Source organism: Mus pahari, chromosome 1 (genome assembly GCF_900095145.1).
Source record: "Mus pahari chromosome 1, PAHARI_EIJ_v1.1, whole genome shotgun sequence".
Taxonomy (NCBI): domain Eukaryota; kingdom Metazoa; phylum Chordata; class Mammalia; order Rodentia; family Muridae; genus Mus; species Mus pahari.
In genome coordinates, this window is record NC_034590.1 from 148,467,641 (window position 1) to 148,486,527 (window position 18,887).

The window sequence follows — 18,887 nt, forward strand, 5'->3', positions numbered from 1 at the left end:
AAGAAGAAGAAAGAAAAGAAAAGAAAAGAAAAGAAAAGAAAAGAAAAGAAAAGAAAAGAAAAGAAAAGAAAAGAAAAGAAAAGAAAAGAAAAACAGAAAGAAGGATGCTAAGAAGGATCACTTCTGTGAGCTAGAGTGGTCCCACACTCTGACAGCCATCTGTTTCCCTCTGCTCTAGTCATAAGCTACTGAAGGACTGTTTACTTATTTACATTAGAATGTATATGTCTGAGAGTCTCTCTCTGTGTTTGCCGTGTGTGTGCAGGTGACTATGGCCACCAGAAGAGGATGCTAGATCCCCTGGAGCTGGAGTCACATTGCTGGTTGTGGGTGTTGAGAACAGAGCTTCAGGCCTTGGTGCGCTGAATGTTGTTTGTTACTGTGAGGGGTGATCCTGGAACAGGCCAGTGATGCCTTCATTGCTGCACACTCTCACCAGGGTAAGGCAGTGCAGTGGCATTCTGAGCAGTCCACTGAACCCTTGGGAGGCTATTATTCATATAGTCATTTGGTTGGCATATATCCATGCTCAAAACAAATTGTCCCAGATGGGCTGTTTGGCACATGCCTGAAATCTCAGCACTTGGGGAGGTCGAGTAGGAGAATCTCATGTCTGAGGCCACCCTGGCCTGCAGAGTGTACCTGAACCTACCCAGGATGGCAAGACCCTGCCTTAAACGTGAGCAATACTGACTAGGTCTGGGATGTGCTGGGGATGGACTATATGAGATACTATCTCAAAAAGGGCTATTCCTAGGGAAACTATGAAATTTTAGTTCCTGGACATGTAATTAGTAACTGAAATCTTATGAAGCTGCATGTGAGCTATCCTGCAGTCCTGCCTCACTACTTAGCACCCCTCTGAAATATTTGTTTTAAGAAAAACATTCCCCAACACCAAAATGCTTTAAACAATCCATATTATAGCCTAAAAGATGTATACTCCTATGTGAAGATAGCATAAATCTGAATTAGAACCTCGGATACTTCCACAGAAAATTTATATACAATATTTCAACAGAAGAAAAAGAAAAGGCTTCTTGACTTGGCCATGTGGGTTTCCACCTGCTCTGGTATATACTCTCAGTTACTGTTCAGAATGTGCAGTCTGGTCCATAAGTCAATGAATAATAATATTTGAAAATGGCAATGACCTGAAGCTAAAAGAGGTGCAGAAGCCAAGTGCAAGATGACCTGCAAAGTGCTAATATGCAAGGCAAAGCTTCAAGACTGTCCTCGCCAGAAAGCTTCATCCCACAACAAATGATGGGAAACCAGAGCAGTGGCCATGCCGCGCTTCTAAAGCCAGCAAGCCAGCACTTGCTGAAGGCCCGCAGGACCGCAGCTGTCCAGGGCATTTCTGGTCCAACAGTTCCACTCTCAGATCCTTTTGGCTCAGTCTGGCAAGCAGCTCAGAAATCAGCTTAGGAATTTAACAAAAAGGGATGATGAAAAATGTTTCCTGAAACTAAATAAATAATCTCCACAGAAATTGAAATCATTTCCAGCTTCATCTCCAGTCTTCAACACTGGAGAGGACAGACCACCTATCTGGACCTTACTTCATAATGTAGTGAGAGACTCCAGACTCTCTTGTTGAGCACAGTTTGTTTGACTTTGCTTCTTTGTTTTCCCACAGGCCTATGTAGCCCAGGGTGGCCTCAAACTCTTGAGTCTCCGGTCTTAAGCACCTCAGCATCAGTGTGGGGATAACAAGCACTTGCCACCATGCCTTGCACAGAACTCTTACATAATAAAAACACATTTTACTTTATATTAAAAAGTGGTATATCTGAGTCATCATATGCTTACTAGCAAATTCTTATTAAATAATTTTTGAGGCAATGTCTTATAGCCCTTGATGACCTGAAATGAACCATATAGACCAGGCTGTTCTCAAACTTACAGAGATCTTCCCGCCTCTGCCTCTGCCTCTGCTTCCTGCATGTTAGGATTAAAGATGTGTGCCAACACATCCAGTTACAAGTAAACTCTCAACATCTACCCTAAATTCCTTTTCCCACCGCCATTTCAAGTCGTGGCATTACCATTCACCCCACAGCTTCTGCCAGAACCCAAACATCACTAAGGTCACCTGAGTGACGGCTGCATCCAATTCATCTGTGGAATGCCAGTCTTTTGGTTCTGCTGCGTCTTCTCTCTAGGATGCATCACTGTTAATGTCTCTACAACCTCACTGCCACCACACTAACCTAAGTTCCACCATTTCTTGTTACCTTGACATCTTCTAACTAGACACACACTTTCCTTTCCATTCCTCTCCAAGTAGCAGAGCCCCGTTTTTGAAACAAAGTTAATCACTAGGCTCTGCAATGATCTCCTTCCATACTTGGACCAAGCTCAAAATCCCTACAAGAAGTAAAAGGCCAGTAAAAGCAGACTCCCTTCCTCTGTCAAACTCCTCCTAACACTCATCAGTACCAGCCATTTCCTTGCCTCGAGTCTTCTTACAGTTTTGGTTGTGAGCTTCGTCTTTAACAGCTGAGACAGCACCTCCCACCCCCTTTAAAGATTTATTTATTTCATGTATATGAGTACACTGTTGCTGTCTGCAGACACACCAGAAGAGGGCATTGGATCCCACTACAGACGGTTGTGAGCCACCATGTGGTTGCTGGGATTTGAACTCAGGACCTCTAGAAAAACAGTCAGTGTCATTAACTGCTGAAGCCATCTCTCCAGCCTGTCTCAAGTCTTCTTAAAGACAACAGTCTTACTGAAATATAATTCACATGTCACATACTTCATACATTTAACCAAATAGAAGTCACTTCTATTTTCCTTCAACCACTCAGTTCTAGGTCATCACTATTCTTTGTGTCTCAGTAGATTTTCTTCTTCTGCAATTTAAGATGAATAAATGCTGCGTGATTGCATCCTTTCTGGGCATAGAATATTTTCAAGATTTGTAGATGGCTGTATTGTGTATTACTACTTTGCACCAAATCTTGTCTACAAGCTATTTCTGCCACCACCCCTTTTTAAAAGCTGCCTTTATTTTTATGAATGATTATTTTACCTGACTTTATGTATGGGCAATGAATGTATGACTGGTGCCTGCAGAGGCCAGAGGAGAAGTCATTAAACTCTTCTACATTTTTATAAGCTTAAAAGTTTCCATAATTAAAAAAAATTAAAAGCCATGCATGGTGGTATATACTTGTGATCCTAATACTCTAGGAAAGACACTGGAGACTGGGAAATCCTAAGTTCAAAGCCAGCTTAGAACAGACAGTAAGACCCTATCTCAAACAAGAAGTCCTAGATATCGCCTCATCCTTTGTGCTTCACTTTAAATATCATCTGACCTCTCCATTGCTGAGATAGGTCATCTCCCATTCTGTCCTACTTAAAAGCAGATGGAGAGAGGAGAGAATGGAAGAGTTAAAGTTTCCTGTGCCTCAGGATGGCCTTAAACTCCTAGCCTCTACCTGCCAAGTTCTATAGTTACAATCCTACAGCACCATGGCTGGTCTTTCTAAAACAATTACTTTACCTTCATTTCTGTGTTCTGTAGGCTCATGGGTGATGGTACACATGTGGAAGTTGGGGACAATTCAGTGTGGCTGGTTCTTTTTACATCTTTATGTGGGGCCTGGAAATTGAACCCAGGTCACCAGACTTATGCAGCAAACGTCTTTACCCATTGGGCCAGCTCACTAGTGCTTGGATTTTATCAAATGGATAAAAATTTATCTCATTTATTTACCATCTCTGTCCTATCTAGAGAAAATTCCAAGCAAAGTGAGAGACCGTGTCTAGAGTGTAAGATGGGGCTGGTGTGCAGACACTTAGTGACCACAATGGACAGAAGGCACAGAACTCCATCTTCATTTTTTCTCTGCTTCCTCCCACACAGATTTCTCACAACAGTGATAAGCGAGCGACCTGACTCTTCTCCCTCTCTTTCTTGTTCATCTTCTTTCCCTCTTTTGTGTTCATATTTTTCCATTACTACACTGACCAATAACATTCAAGAGATTATAATCACAAACATTTCATTCTTCAACCCATGTCTGTTTCACTCCAGAACCATTTGTTTGCGCCTTTCACTAATCAAGCTCACAGAGCTCAGCTTGCATTAGCACAGACTTGTACCATAGTCTCACCAGCAAGCAGCAAACCCCTCTTACAGCGGGCTTGCCACAGAAAGATGCTCTCAACTCAAGAACTTCTTTCTTTCTTCCTTCTTTCTTTCTTTTCTTTCTTCTTTCTTTCTTCTTTCTCTTTCTCTCTCTCTCTCTCTCTCTCTCTTTCTCTTTCTTTCTTTCTTTTCTTTCTTTCTCTTTCTTTCTTTTTTTCTTTCTTTCTCTTTCTTCTTTCTTTCTTCTCTTTCTTCTTTCTTCTTTCTTTCTTTCTTTCTTTCTTTCTTTCTTTCTTTCTTTCTTTCTTTCTTTCTTTCTTTCTTTCTTTCTTTCTTATATGTAAGTACTCTGTAGCTGTCTTCAGACACTCCAGAAGAGGGAGTCAGATCTTGTTACGGGTGGTTGTGAGCCACCATGTGGTTGCTAGGATTTGAACTCTGCACCTTTGGAAGAGCAGTCAGGTGCTCTTACCTGCTGAGCCATCTCACCAGTCCAACTCAAGAACTTCTTAATTAAGGCCATCCATTAGAGTACATACGTGTTTATGGCTTAAATATGTATAACAGCAACTTGAATCGTGCTTCCCATTTGCTCACTTACACTGTTCAGCTAGACACGTGTGGAATGTCCTTGCTGCTATATAACTGAAGCATTCTGTTAAACAGCAAGAACACTGGTGTAGAGCTGGAGGTCCAGCTCAATGGTAGAACACATGATTATCATGCATATCAACATGGGTTCAGTCAACCCCAACAGTATGGACACACACACACACACACACACACACCCCTCTGGCATGATTAAGCATCATGTAGACAGATGTCTTTATGAACCCACAAGAACTCATGTTCATGTGAAATCTAGTAAATGTGTAAGCAGCAAGCATGGTAGCAGTTGCCTAGAAGCTCAGCTCTGGGGAGGCTAAAGGTAGAAGCATTGTCACGAGTATGAGGAAACCTGTACACAACGCATATGGGGCTACAGGGTGACACAGAGAGACCCTATTAAAAAGGAGAAGGAAGAGGAAAGAAAGAAGGAAGGAAGCAAAAGAAGAGAAGCGTGTAAGCAAAGATCTCATACGGCACCACCTAGCAGACTAGTTTCCAATAGGGTTGAGCACACATTACACTTGTTAGAGGACGAATATTTCTGAAGGATAATGTTAAGATCCTTTGATATAATGACACCAATGTCCGCAGTAACAAAATAAAAATGGGCACTAATTAAAAGACTGACTCTTATTTTCCGTCTCATTCTTTCATACATAATCCTCCACCCCACCATCACCCCTAGTGCTGAGGACTAAAGCCAGGACCTCAGACATGACAGGGAAGGGCTCTAAAACTGAGCTACAGCCCCACCTAGTCCTTCCTGTCCACTATGTTTTCCTTAACCCCCTCCTCATTCAGCTCCAGCATATCTGTGCCCAGAGACTTGCCTTCTGATTCAAAAGCAACAGCATGGGCCATCTCACCACCAGGTTTTCCTCAGGCTGGCTCCATGCAAACTCAGGACATGACAGTCTCATCGCTACCCTCTCTTCTTAGCTGAATCACACACTCTTGCTTCCAGCTCTTCGTCTAGTATCCAAAGATTCCTGAAATTCTCCCTATTCCAGATTTACTGGATTCCTCTGGCATAATTTTTGTTTTCAAAATTCAAATCATTTACATATATTCCCATTACTTCCTGTTCTAAAGAATTTACCAACATACACATATACAACAAAGAATACAAGGTACAGTAAAGCTCTATTTCTTTCGACTGTGTTTTGAGTGTTTTGTGTTTACTGTGGGTGTGATGTGTGTGGGTGAGGAGTATGCAGCGGACAACTCTTGAGTCAGCCATCCACCCCTGGGAGTTCCTGAGAGCAAACTCAGGTGTCAGGTGTGCATGACATGTACTTAACCCGCTGAGCCATCCCGCTTGCCCCTCCAGTTCTAGTCTTAATCATAAGTAGAATGACGTGGTTAATATATATCAATCACTTTACTTGTTAGACTGTTTTTGAACAGTCTAGACGCTAACTTAATCCTTTCCACATGAATGGACAGCATTGCAGAAGCCTATGGATTCATCAGAATTACATGATATGGGGCTGGGAGTAACAAGGTTAGACACAAAAGCACTTGCCCCACCCCACATACCTAAATCACTATATTTAAGGAAAGAGATTTCTGCCCCTTCTCTCTTAGAATGGAAGACTAAATAAAAAGCATGATCAAACATTGTCACCTGCTACCTATTTCTTCTACCCAACACCCCCATTCCCTACTTCATCTCTGTCAAGCAATCTGCAGACTTAAGACAAAGGGAATCAAAATATTATAGGTGGTAGTTAGCACACCATCTGGTACAAGGAAGATTAAGACATTCAAAATTATTAAAGTAAAATCTTTCTTTCTTTCCTCACCCACCCATTCATTCATTTAGTTATTTGAGACAGGGTCTCACCTTTGCCTAACTGCTGGGATTAAAGGTACGTGCCACTAAGCCTGGCTTTTTCAAATTTCAAGAAAGGGTCTTGTGGTGGGTTTCTGGCTAGCCTGGTACTCACTATGTTCAACCTCAAACATAAGGCAATCCTCCTGCCTCAGCCTCGCAAGCATTAGAATTACAGGTTTGCGCCACCAGGTCTAGCAAATAATTTTTAATATTTTATTTATTTATTTATTTATTTGGAGATGGGAGCTCGTGGTACTGCTTAGGCTGGGTTCAGTTCCCAGCAGTTCCCAACCATCTCTAACTCCAGTTCCAGGGGATCAGATGCTCTCTTTTGACTTCTGCAGTCACAAAGCTGACATAGGGTATACACACACACACACACACACACACACACACACACACATACAGAGAGAGTGAGTTTGAGTTTGGTTGACATTGATGAGATAGGACTTAGAAGAAAGGATGAGTGAGCAGCAGACAGCAAAGCACACAACTGATCAGAGAAAGATGGAGAGAAGAGAGGCTGCACCTGCTAGGCGATGGAACACTAGATCACGGGAACCCTCAGTGGGGAACAGAGTGACATGGCAGAGTGGTGTTTCGCAAAGATGGAGCAGCAAACATGAGAGCAACTGGGAGGAGAGGCAAGCCTAAGAAACCAGAGGCAAGTCTCGGCAAGCGACTGATTATGCGTGAGGAAAGGCAGTCCTCGTGTCTGCTTCCATGGAAAATGTTCCAGTCTCCACCCCTCCTGCACTTTCTACCAACATGAAACAAGTATGGCATAAAAAGGAAGTAATAGTTATTTCTAGGATTTTACTTTTTGAAATTAAAAATAAGAAAGGCAGAGATAGAAATGCCACTTAGGGGCTGGTGAGATGGCTCAGTGGTTAAGAGCGCCGACTGCTCTTCCAAAGGTCCTGAGTTCAAATCCCAGCAACCACATGGTGGCTCACAACCATCCGTAATGAAATCTGATGCTCTCTTCGGGAGTTTCTGAAGACAGCTCCAGTGTACTTACATATAGTAAATAAATAAATATTTTAAAAAAAGAAAAAAAGAAAAAAAGAAATGCCACTTAGTGGTAAGTCATTGCCTGGTGTGAATGTATGAGGCATTGGCTTTGAGCTCCAACACCAAAATAAACAGGAATGGCCATAATATTATGGTATTTAAGTCCCTCCAGCCTTCACCCCAAGTGCTGGGATTGCTGGAGTGCACCCCGCATTGTTTTGTGCTGGGAGCAGAGCTCAAGGCTTCAGGAATGCTAGGCAAGCCTTGTACCAACTGAGCCACTTCCCCACTCGGGGCCCCAGCTTTCTTATCTGCAGCTCAGGTCTGAACGTAGGAGGTCTCTGTTGTACATGTTGTAGGAGGTGCCTGAGATTAAAAACTATGCTGAATGCAAAAACTGTGTTGAATGATCAATATTTCAACTGGAGAAATATTTTTACATCTAGTAATTTTCATCTTTATGTATGGTAAGATGGAGGCCAGTTCTCAAGTTCCTAAGCAAAAGAGAATAAGGATTCACCCAGTGTGACAGCGAGGCCCACTCACCGAAACCAGCTGGGAATGCGCCCCTCATTCCATGGTTACGGTAAATTTATGGTTTAACATGTTATGAAGGAAGCTCTATAAATTAGGTAGAAATTCTCAAAAGTATGCATCTATTTCATGTGACTAATGTCACAAAATCATTGTGTAAATTACATTGCTATTTCAATGCTGTTTTTGTAAATTTTAAAAATTTTGTTTTCTGAAAAGGTATGATTAGCCTCTATTTCTTGTTTGTGACAATGAAACAATTTAAGAAAGCTGTAATTTACTGTATAGAGAATACAACTGCATCTGTTCTAGAGTTCAGTGAGGCAACTCTCCTGGTCCTCTCTTTAGGACAAATGCTGGGAGAAGAGAGACGTAATTAGTGTGCCAGCTACATGATGTCAAGATAGGAGATCTGACTGAGGTCCTCACCTTTATGATTAAGGTAAAAATACTTCTATCTACTTTCTGTTACTATATTATTTTAAATGCAAGCGACCCTGTATACTGTTTTGCCTGAAGAATTTTTTGACAAAAAAAATTATCCATTTGTAAACGGATTTTCTGGTTCTATAGATATTCTCTATAGATAAAATGTATGTAAATAAAAGATTTTTATACCAAGAACAAATACAAAAATATAGTTCCCCAAAGAATGATTATAAATTAATGTTCCATCATATGTATATTAAATTCAGCCAATATGCATTTATCTAATAATATTTACTCTGTAAATATTTACCCTGTAAAATACTATCAATTTAATATTCTCTTTATTTTCTCTTTATAACAAGCAAAGTAAAAAGTATTCTGATAAAAGTTAAACATTAGCACATATGAGACAAACAGACAGATTCTAATTTTGGCTCTAGCTTTAACTGAGGTCACACAGCAAGTGAGCGCCATCTTCCCCAGCTTCTGCAATGAGCAGCAGACTCATCTTACATTTGTGGAATGCTTTGCAGACGTGGGTACCTTTTCTTAAAACTACAACTTCTGATATTATGAAGTTGGACATGATTGGTTCTATGACCTCATAATTTTCAGAGAAGAAAATCAGATCTGAGTCACAGAGTTTTGACTACAACACAGGTGTTTGCCCTAAATTCCCCCTTCCCGTCTGCTAGGTTTCCTCTGGCTGCTACTTTAAACCATTCTTAGACAGCTACAGATATGGAAATAACTCAAGAGGGTTATAGCATTACACAAATGAAAGTTATATTAATTAGTTCAGGTTTTACAGGGACTAAAGCAAATTTTGTGGTACCTCTTAAAAGAAAAACACAAGCACATACACACAAATTATAGGTAAAGACCTTAAAATGTAAGCTTCTCCTAACTTTAGGAGAAACTTGCTTTTGATGCAACAAAAAAAAAATTCACCAGACAACACAGTAAAATAAAAAATTGCCCCCCAAAATTAGCCTCTACCCTCTAAATCATATGAAAAGAACACAGAAATACAGGGTCAAACCCCACATACACTTGGCCTTTATTTTCCCATGTTCATTCACAAAAAATCCAAACAACAAAAACGTCCAGATAAAGTTGTCTTTCCTGTGTCTTTACTATGATTAAAAATAAATTACTGATAAACAGGAAAATAATTATAATAAAATAATAACTTTTCTAAAATAATTACATTAGAACATCAGGCCATACAGTAATTACTGTCTTATACACACAGGCATTGACACACAGGAACTCACACTTACTCACAGTTTGGCAAGCAAAAGATCTCATTAAAAAAAAAAAAAAAATTACCTCGTCTCCGCCCATAGCTCCTGGCTGCATGTAAACACAGAAGAAAACCATGGGTATTTGTACCAAAATGCTGAATTTAGAAATTAAAAAAAGATGTTCACACAAACGTTTTCTAAGTATTCTTGACATCGTTAATCTGGAAACGCTGTACAACGTCACCTCCATGAAGCATCAAGCCAAGTCCCATTCAGAGCAAGTCACCTGGCTGTGGCCGCCCTCCAAGTGCTGAGTTTCCCCCGTCTTGTAAGGGATTCTACTGGGAGTACTGGGGCCTGCCGGCTGTATCAGACTTAGATAAGGGCTCCTTCTTAAAATTAATTGGTCAATCTTCATTTGACCTTGTTACCGTGGGGCTTCACTCAGGAAAAGTATCATTCCAAATAACTAAACGCTGTGGCCTGTGATGGGCATTCCAATCTTCTACCTACACACATACATGCTTCACAAATGCCCTCAAAGTGGACAGAAATTATGTCATTAGTTTTTTCTTTAAAGAATCAATTTCTGTGAATTTTTCATGTGTGTATGCATGGTCACACACGTGTGTGTGTGTGTGTGTGTGTGTGTGTGTGTGTGTGTGTGTGTGTGCATACACATAGGGAGTCCTGAAGCTGTCATCATGTGTCTTCCTTTACTGTTCACCAGGTCTCTTGTTGAGCCAAGAGCTTTCGGAGCCTGACTAGTCTAGAGCGGCTTAGCCTGAGGACCCTGACTACACCCACTGCTGTGCTGAGATCGCAAGCATGCATGCTGACTTCTACCTATGTTCTGGAGACCCAAGACTCAAGTCCTCTCATACTTTGCTTGGCAAGTGTTTGAACCCAGTGAGCCATATCCTAGTCTACTTTCTGTAAATTTCCTAGTGAATTTTCTCTTATTCTCTGTATTTGCAATTATATATCATATTATAGCATATCATATCACATCACATCATATATATCATGTCATATATCATATCATATCAGGGAGAAAACACTAAGTTTTATATTTGTAAAATGAGAAGTAGCAAAGATCAAGGCTCTAGTTTTATGAAGGTGGTTTGCAATAGTAGAATCTGAAGGTTGGTATCTTCACAACTTAGGCTTCATGTTTAGCAGCTAGACTGTGGCTTTCTCCTGTATCACCAGCTATCTACAGTGATTTTTCAGAATGTAAAGATTTTAAAATTTGAAACCTCCAGTTATATAAAAACAAATGAGAACTGAAACTGTATTTGATCTATTTTTGAAGCATAAAATACCACAAAATTCATTTGTACTGAATAGGTTCATAATCTGGAGTCCTATCTGTAGACAGTGAGAAGGGAACCCAACATTCCTTGAAGACTCCAGACTTCCCAACATCATTGAAACCACCTCAGCCCAGCTCACTATCACCCCACCTTTGCCCGCTCTGCTTTCCTCCACTCAGAGATGAGAAAGGTAACCTTGTTCAGGTCTTACCTCCTCCCTCCCTCATATTTCCCGAACCCTACCACAACCCATAATGAGCAAATCCCATCTGAATTTACACAGTGATCACTGTTTCCATCATTTCATGGAGGAGAGGATGTACACTTCTCATTAGCCAGAACATGGAATTTATTTCCCCAAGTCAAGTGTTGTAAGTCATAGTTGGCTTCCTAGCAGGACTCCACAAGAGCTTGCTTCACCCACAATAAGATGGACAAATCAGTACCGATGGTTAACTAACACTTTGAATGAGGCAGAGTAAATCTGACACTATCCCTGCCCCTTCCTTCCTTCTCTCCCATTCCCAGGGATGACATATTGCCTGAAAAACCACTGAAAAACATCTCTACTGAGAGAAAAATAAAAGTATTCTGTGTTTCAAGTTTATTCAGTGTTCTCCCCAACAAAACCACCACCACCATTATCTCTGATTTGGGGACAGATGCACCATGAAAAAAAATCTGGTTAGAATTCTAAAGTACAAGTGACCACTGGTTCTTAGCAGCTCACCTAAAAAAATAAGTGAGAATGCTGTCCGCTGGAGTCTATAACAGATGAACACCAATATTTTATCTGTGATACCTATGGTATTATCAGTATAGAAACTAAAAATGAATGCTCATTGTGTGTTTCATACTTACTAATATGATCTAGTGCAACGTCCAAGTTTATGGTTTTTCTTTGTTGTTGTGGTTTTTAGGATCTTTGAACACTATTATTATCATCATCATCATCATCACCATCATTATTATCATTTTGAGAGAGGGTTCTCTGTGTATCCCTGGCTTTCCTGAAACTCACTCTGTACACAGATTGGCCTGGAACTCAAGAAATCCACCTACCCTTGTCTCCTAACCACTGGGCCTGGCTCCTGAACTTTAATTCCTACCAACATTCTTTTAAAAATTACTTATTTTACATGTATAATGAGTGTTTTGCCTCCATGTATGAATGTATACTACTGTAGCATTTGGATTTCATGTATTAGTTAATTGTAAGAGCCTGTAAACTAATAAATGTATCTGTCATGCTGTTTAGCATACATATCAAAGTCACCATAGGGCAAAATGCTACTTGACTACTTCCCTTCTAATCCTGTCTCAAACAAACACACAAAAAGCAACCCCCCTTGTGTGCTAGGTATGACAAAACAGGTCTGAGACCCCAGCATCTGGAAGACTCCCGCAGGAGGAGGAAGGATTCTAGGTCATCCTCTGCTAGCTACTCAGCAACTTCCAGGACAGCCCAGGGTATCTCAAAAAACAAACAACCCTTGCAAACGATGTTTTGAAACAGGGCCTCATGTAGCCATAACTAGACTCAAACTCCCTATCCAGTAGAGGAACCTAGAACTTCTGATCCTCTTGCTCTACCTTCATGAAGTCTGGGAATACAGGGACTCAAACCCAGGACACCCTGTATGCTAGGCGCCCACTCCACCAACTCATCTATATCTTGAGACCAGCAATCATTGTGTGTTTAATTGGCAACTGAATTTTTAAAGGATTTTTTTATTTTTATTTTTTTTAGTTGTGTGCATGTGTATATGCACACATGTTTGGGTGCCCTCAAACGCTGGAGGCCTCAGATACTCCTGTAGCTAGAGTTACAACCAGTTGTGAGTTTCCTACATGGTGAGTACTGGGAATAAAACTTGAGCCACATGGGGGCTGGAGAGATGGCTCAGTGGTTAAGAGCACTGACTGCTCTTCCTAAGGTCTTGAGTTCAAATCCCAGCAACCACATGGTGACTTACAACCATCTGTAATGAGGTATGACACCCTCTTCTGGTGTGTGTCTGAAGACAGCTACAGTGTACTTACATATAATAATAAATAAATCTTTGGGCTGGAATGAGTGGGACCTGAGCAAGCAGGGTCCTGAGTTCAATTCCCAGCAACCACATGATGGCTCAAAACCATCTGTACAGCTATAGTGTACTCACATACATAAAATAAATAAATAAATCTTAAAAAAATAACTTAAAAAAAAAAAAACCTTGGGCCCCTTGAAAGCAAGAATGATATGTGTTCTAAACTGCTGAGCCATCCCTTTCCAGCTTCCACCAGTTTGTTTTTAGAGAAAAGGTCTCACTGTGTTGCTCTGATTGTCCTAGAACTCTTTAAGTAGACCAGACTGGCCTCAAACTCATATTGCCCACCCTCGGTCTTCAGATAGCTGGGATAAACCACACTACACCTGGTTCAAACATTTGTTAAAAATCACCATTTTAGTAGGCAATATATTACGTTACAATCAATGGACTGGGATTGTAGCTGGTGATAGTGTACCTGCCTAGCATGCATGAGGCCCTGTGTTCAATCCTTGCTCACTTACACATGCACGTCCATGCACACACTCTTATATTTAAACATTTAACATTGTCTATTAGCTTCTACTGGAAGTTAGTCATAGAAAAATTCCGCATAAAAGCTTAAGGTTAAGACCCAACAGTTCCCATCCCCTTCATCAGATTGTAAACACCCGAACAGGAGCGTGAGGGTTGTCCCCAAGTGTTCTACTTGTTTCTTCATTGTAATAGTAGCTGAAAAGATACTTCTAGTCCAATGATTCTCAAACCAAGCCAACAATAGTAGAGAAGGTAGAATTCTCCATAAATACAATGAGCACAGCAGGTAGAAACAGCACATCTTTATCTACTACATTCACGCTTTATTATAAATTATTTGAGTATTCTAAACTCCTATTCCATTTCTCTGATTCTAATCCATCTTTCTTAGGAAGACCTTTTCATCTCTTTATAAACTTCAGAATTAACAGTAATGATTGATAAGCATGGTACTAGTATTACTGAGATACTTTATAAAGGAGAATTCCATTGAGTAATAAAATAGTTTTAATGTGGAAATGTGCTGAAGAAAACAGAGGAATTGATTTATGCCCCTGGAACTGTATCTGACTGATCCAGCATCGAACTGGCCTGAGAATTTGCATTCTACAGAGAAAGGAACTCAATACTTAGCAGTTGGCCCACGGTAGTAGCACATACTTTTGGCCCATCCCTAGGCTGAGGCAAGAGAATCAAGAGTTGCAAGAGTTGCAGACCAGGGTGTGTTATGGTGCCAAGACCTTGCTAAAAGAGGAAAAAAAAAAAAAAGGTAGAGCGTTTCAACAAGCCATCTTCTCCAGATCATTATGCCAAAACCATTGTGTGATCTCTCCAAACTTTCTATAAATCTTCAATTTCTGATTATTTGCATCAACCAATACTTGCTATGAACCCCCAAACAGTGTGGTGAATTGCAAGGGGTAGTCAAACACATGGCTGCTCGTGTGTGTAGGAGTCAGCAGCACCAGTGCTGGACCCTCTCTGGCCAGTGTTCATGTCTCTTGCCTCCTGCAAGGCTTCTCTCACAGGAACAAGGGTTCTTTCGTAGAAGGAAGTTACCAAAAATAACTTATTTGGGAGTTTGGGAACAGCTCCAGCCACAAGGAGCAGCTCCTCATTTGCCCCATACCTGGCCTGACTCCTAGCCTGAAGAAAAGCTACTTTCCACTTGGCTGGAACATGTGCAGTAAGGAGAAACACCAGGATTAAACAAACGGGAAAGCAGTACTTGTCTTTCTGTGGCTTATTTCATTTACATGTTTCCTAGGTTCATCCCTGATGTTGCTAATGACAAGATTTCATTTATATTATTTAACGTGTGTGTGTGTAGTGCACACATGCACACCAAGGTACTTGTGTGTAGGTCATAGGACAATCTGAGGAAGTGGTTCACTTTCTACCATGCAGATCCAGGGATTGAACTCAGGTCGCCAGACGTGGTAGTAAGTGATTTTACCTGCTGAGCCAGCTCACTGGCCCTGGTATTTCATTATTTTTTTTGGCTGAGTAGCATTCTACTGTGTATTCATATCTCACCCATCCTTTCATAGATACCTGGCTACTGTGGATAGTGCCTTAATGGTCATGGGCATGCAGGTATAATTTCCTTTGGATCTATACCTTTGACTGCAGGGTCATGTGACAGTTCTATTTTTAATTTTTAAAAAAGAACACCCATACTAGAGCTGTACTATTTTTTTAAGATTTATTTATTTTATGTATATGAATACACTGTCTTAGAAACATCAGAAGAGGATACCGGACCTCATTACAGATGGTTGTAAGCCACCATGTGGTTGCTGGGAATTGAACTCAGAACCTCAGAAAGAACAGTCAGTGCTCTTAACTGCTGAGCCATCCCTCCAGCCCCTAGAACTGTACTATTAATAGCTGTGTTAGTCAGTGTTGACCACTGGCAGGACTGGGTGTGTGTGTGTGTTCTTTCTCTACATTCTGCCCATCATTCACTGTCATTTTGATAAGAGTCATTCCAACAGAAATGAAGTACCACTTCCTTATGGTTTGGATTTGCAATTCCTGAGTATTAAGCAATAATGAGTTTTGGACTTTGTCTTGTTTTTAATTCCTATTGTCTATTATGTGAATGTCTTCTTTTGAGAAATATTGAGTAAGAACTTTCATACTTCTTAACCAATTTCTGCATATGTGTTCATGTGTGCATACATATGCAACTGTGTGTGCATGTGTGTAGAAACTAGAGGTTGACTTCAGGTGTCTTCCTCAGTTGTTCCCCACCTTCTTTTTCAAGGCAGGGTCTCTCACTGAACCTGGAGCTCACAGGTAGGTTAGAGGGCTGGGATTACAGGCACATATGCTGAGGTAAGTTTGTATGTGGGTGTTGGGGACTGAACTCAGGCCCTCAGGCTTGCATGGAAGCATTGTAGTAACTGCAGCATCTCTCCAGTCCTGACTTGGTTTTTATGTGTGTCCCCACTCACATGTGTGGGTGCACATGCATGTGTGTACACATGTATTTGGAGGACAGAGGACAACCTTAGATAATGTTCCTACTCAGGTACCATCCACACTGTTCTTGAGACAGGGTCTCTCGCTGGCCTGTGGCTCACCAATTAGCCAAGTCTAGCTAGCCAGGAAGCTCCGAATATCCACCTTCCCTGGCTCTGGGGTTACAGAGTGCATGCTATTATGTAGGGCTTTAGTGTGGATGGTGGAAATTAAGCTCAGGTCCTCAGGCCTGTGTGGCAAGAGCTTTACCAACTGAGCCATCTTCCCAGCTCCTAGTATCTTTGTGTCCGGTCCCTCAGCCCCTAGTATCTCTGTTCCTCCTCCTCCTCCTCCTGGCACAGGGTGACCTTGAATTTGCTCTGTAATCCAGGCTGGCTTGAATTTATGATTCTCCTTCCTCAGTCTCTTGAATCTCTGGGATTATAGGCCTCTGCCATCAGCCCCAGCAATAATCAGATTTTTGAACATTTTCATCACAAAGAAATGGCAAACATATGACGTGATGAATATGCTAAATATCCTGAATTTTTGCATACTGTATACCAGTATCAAAGCAGCACAAAACATCACATGTCTATTATACATGTTACACCCATGAAAAAAAGTAAGCATTTTTCTTTTCTAGTCATCAGAGTAAGCAAAAAAAAAAAAAGGTTGAATGTCTTTGTGTAATGTATACAGGTGAACATAGACACATTCTCTTCTGCAGCATGGGGAATCAAACCAGAGCTTTGCTCCTGACAGACTACTGCTGTATCACTGTGCATCAGCTATAGTCTTGAAATACATTTTGTGTTGTTCTTCACTGAGTTATAATTGGCATGAAGAGAGGTCTTTGAAATGTTTACGGATTAAGCTCTGAATTTTTAATTAATTACATGTGTGGTGAATGCTGCAAACAGGAAATTCAGGATACACTGTTTACATAAGTGGAGAAAGCTATCAGGAAGTCCATAAGGAACAGTAAGAAACTAGCTGGTTCCTACATCTTTACTATGAGAAAGAAAATCAACTCTTGTTACCAAGGATTCCATATAAAACCCATTAAAATCACAAGACAATTTCAAACTTAACTTATTTATAATGTTCAAGCTATGTAGACCAGGCTGGACATTCTATTTTTCAGGAGAGAGAGAGAGAGAGAGAGAGAGAGAGAGAGAATATGAATATATGAGAATGAATGAGGATAAGGGTCTTGGGTTGGTGAGAAGGCTCAGTGGGTAAAAGCACTCTTACACTGTTGTTTTAGAGCATCTATCCAAACCTATTTCAAATGTATTTTAAATATCATATATTTCTCTAATTACTATTTAATTATCCATTACTTATGTGTTCACGTTGTACTTGTATTTTGATTCCTAAGTCTGCTCAGATTTATAAAAAACAGCAAAGGATATCTTGTCTACAAAATTTTCAAAATCTCAAAGATTTACTTTGGTTTGTGAGTCTCAGAAAAATTATTTCACTATCATATTACCCTCTGAAATTATTATCTGCTTGGTATGGTGGTTTATGCCTTTAATCTTAATATTCAGAAAGCAGAGGCAGGTGGATCTCTGTCAGTTCCTGAGCCAGATGGAGCAACATAGCAAAATCTTGTCTTAAAATAAACGGATTAACATAATGACATTTTTTCTTTGCTGGGTGGATGTTCAACAACCACAATCCCACTGCTTTGGAGGTAGAAGGAGGAGAATAATCAAGTTTAAGGCCTCAACTACACAGCAAATTCAAGACCAAATTGAGCTATATGAAACCCTCTCTCAAAAAACAAAACAAAACAAAAATCAAAAGCCAAGATCAAAACAAAACAGGGCTGGAGATATGGTTCACTCCCTAAAACTGCTCGCCTTACAAGCATGAGGGTCTGAGTTCAATTCCCAGGACGCACACAAACGTCAGCACAGTGGCACATGTCTAGAACCCTACCACTCTGGTGCCAGGGCAGGGGGCATAGGAAGAGGGAAGAGACAGAAGGATCAGGGAAGCTCACTAGCCAGTCAGCCTAGAGGAATCGGTGATCTCCAGGTTCCGTGAAAACACCTCTCTCAAAAGTGAGGAGACTGATGAAGACACCATACAACCACACACAACCCCACAAACACACAAAGCAAATATCCTTAGAATCAGGTATGATCACCGACACCTGAAATTCTACCACTTGGGAGGCTAAGACAGGGGAATTACCTCAAGATTGAGGCCAGCCTGGACTACACAGTAAGTTCCAGGCCAGCCAAAGTTACATAGCAAGACCCGTCTTTAAAAAGCAATAAATATTTTTTACATACATATATATCACTCATGGTAAGCAAAAATAATAACACTGTGCTCTTCAATTTTTAAAAATTTCCATTAGGAATTCTAGCAAAGCTGGCTTTCTTCCTATTCTGGCACAAACACATGCATGTGCTCAGCTCCCTCTGCCACTTCCTCTCAGTTGATCCTCCCCAAGGAACTCACACCCAGCAAAGCTTGAGACGCAGGGGGAAGACACCAAGCAGCCACACAGGATTCTGTCTCACACGAAGTGCACCAATAACCTTCAAGTTTTCTCCTTTAACTTAACAAATGCACTGTCAGCTCCCAGTTCTAATACAAATACAGATAGGCATTCCAAAATACGTCAAGATGTATAAGAAGGGACATGGAGAGGAGAGCTTCGCCTAACATTCCAAGTGCCCAGGGCGTGGGCTATGGATAAGACGTTCAGTGGTCAGTGAATGACTTGGGACCTTCTCA

The 18,887-nt window shown here is 40.8% G+C and overlaps 1 protein-coding gene across 14 annotated transcripts in view; it reads right to left on the minus strand.

The window, feature by feature from the left end:
• Positions 1–18,887, minus strand: part of Cpeb3 (cytoplasmic polyadenylation element binding protein 3) — a 173,298-nt gene that overhangs the window by 76,854 nt on the left and 77,557 nt on the right. For 11 of the 14 annotated variants that reach the window (XM_029536987.1, XM_029536993.1, XM_021193125.2 and 8 more), the window contains one exon: positions 9,861–9,884. The exons of the other annotated variants lie outside the window; for them this stretch is intronic. In XM_029536987.1, coding sequence (XP_029392847.1) covers positions 9,861–9,884 — 24 coding nt within the window. The remainder of the gene's footprint in view (positions 1–9,860; positions 9,885–18,887) is intronic. 14 annotated transcript variants of the gene reach the window in all.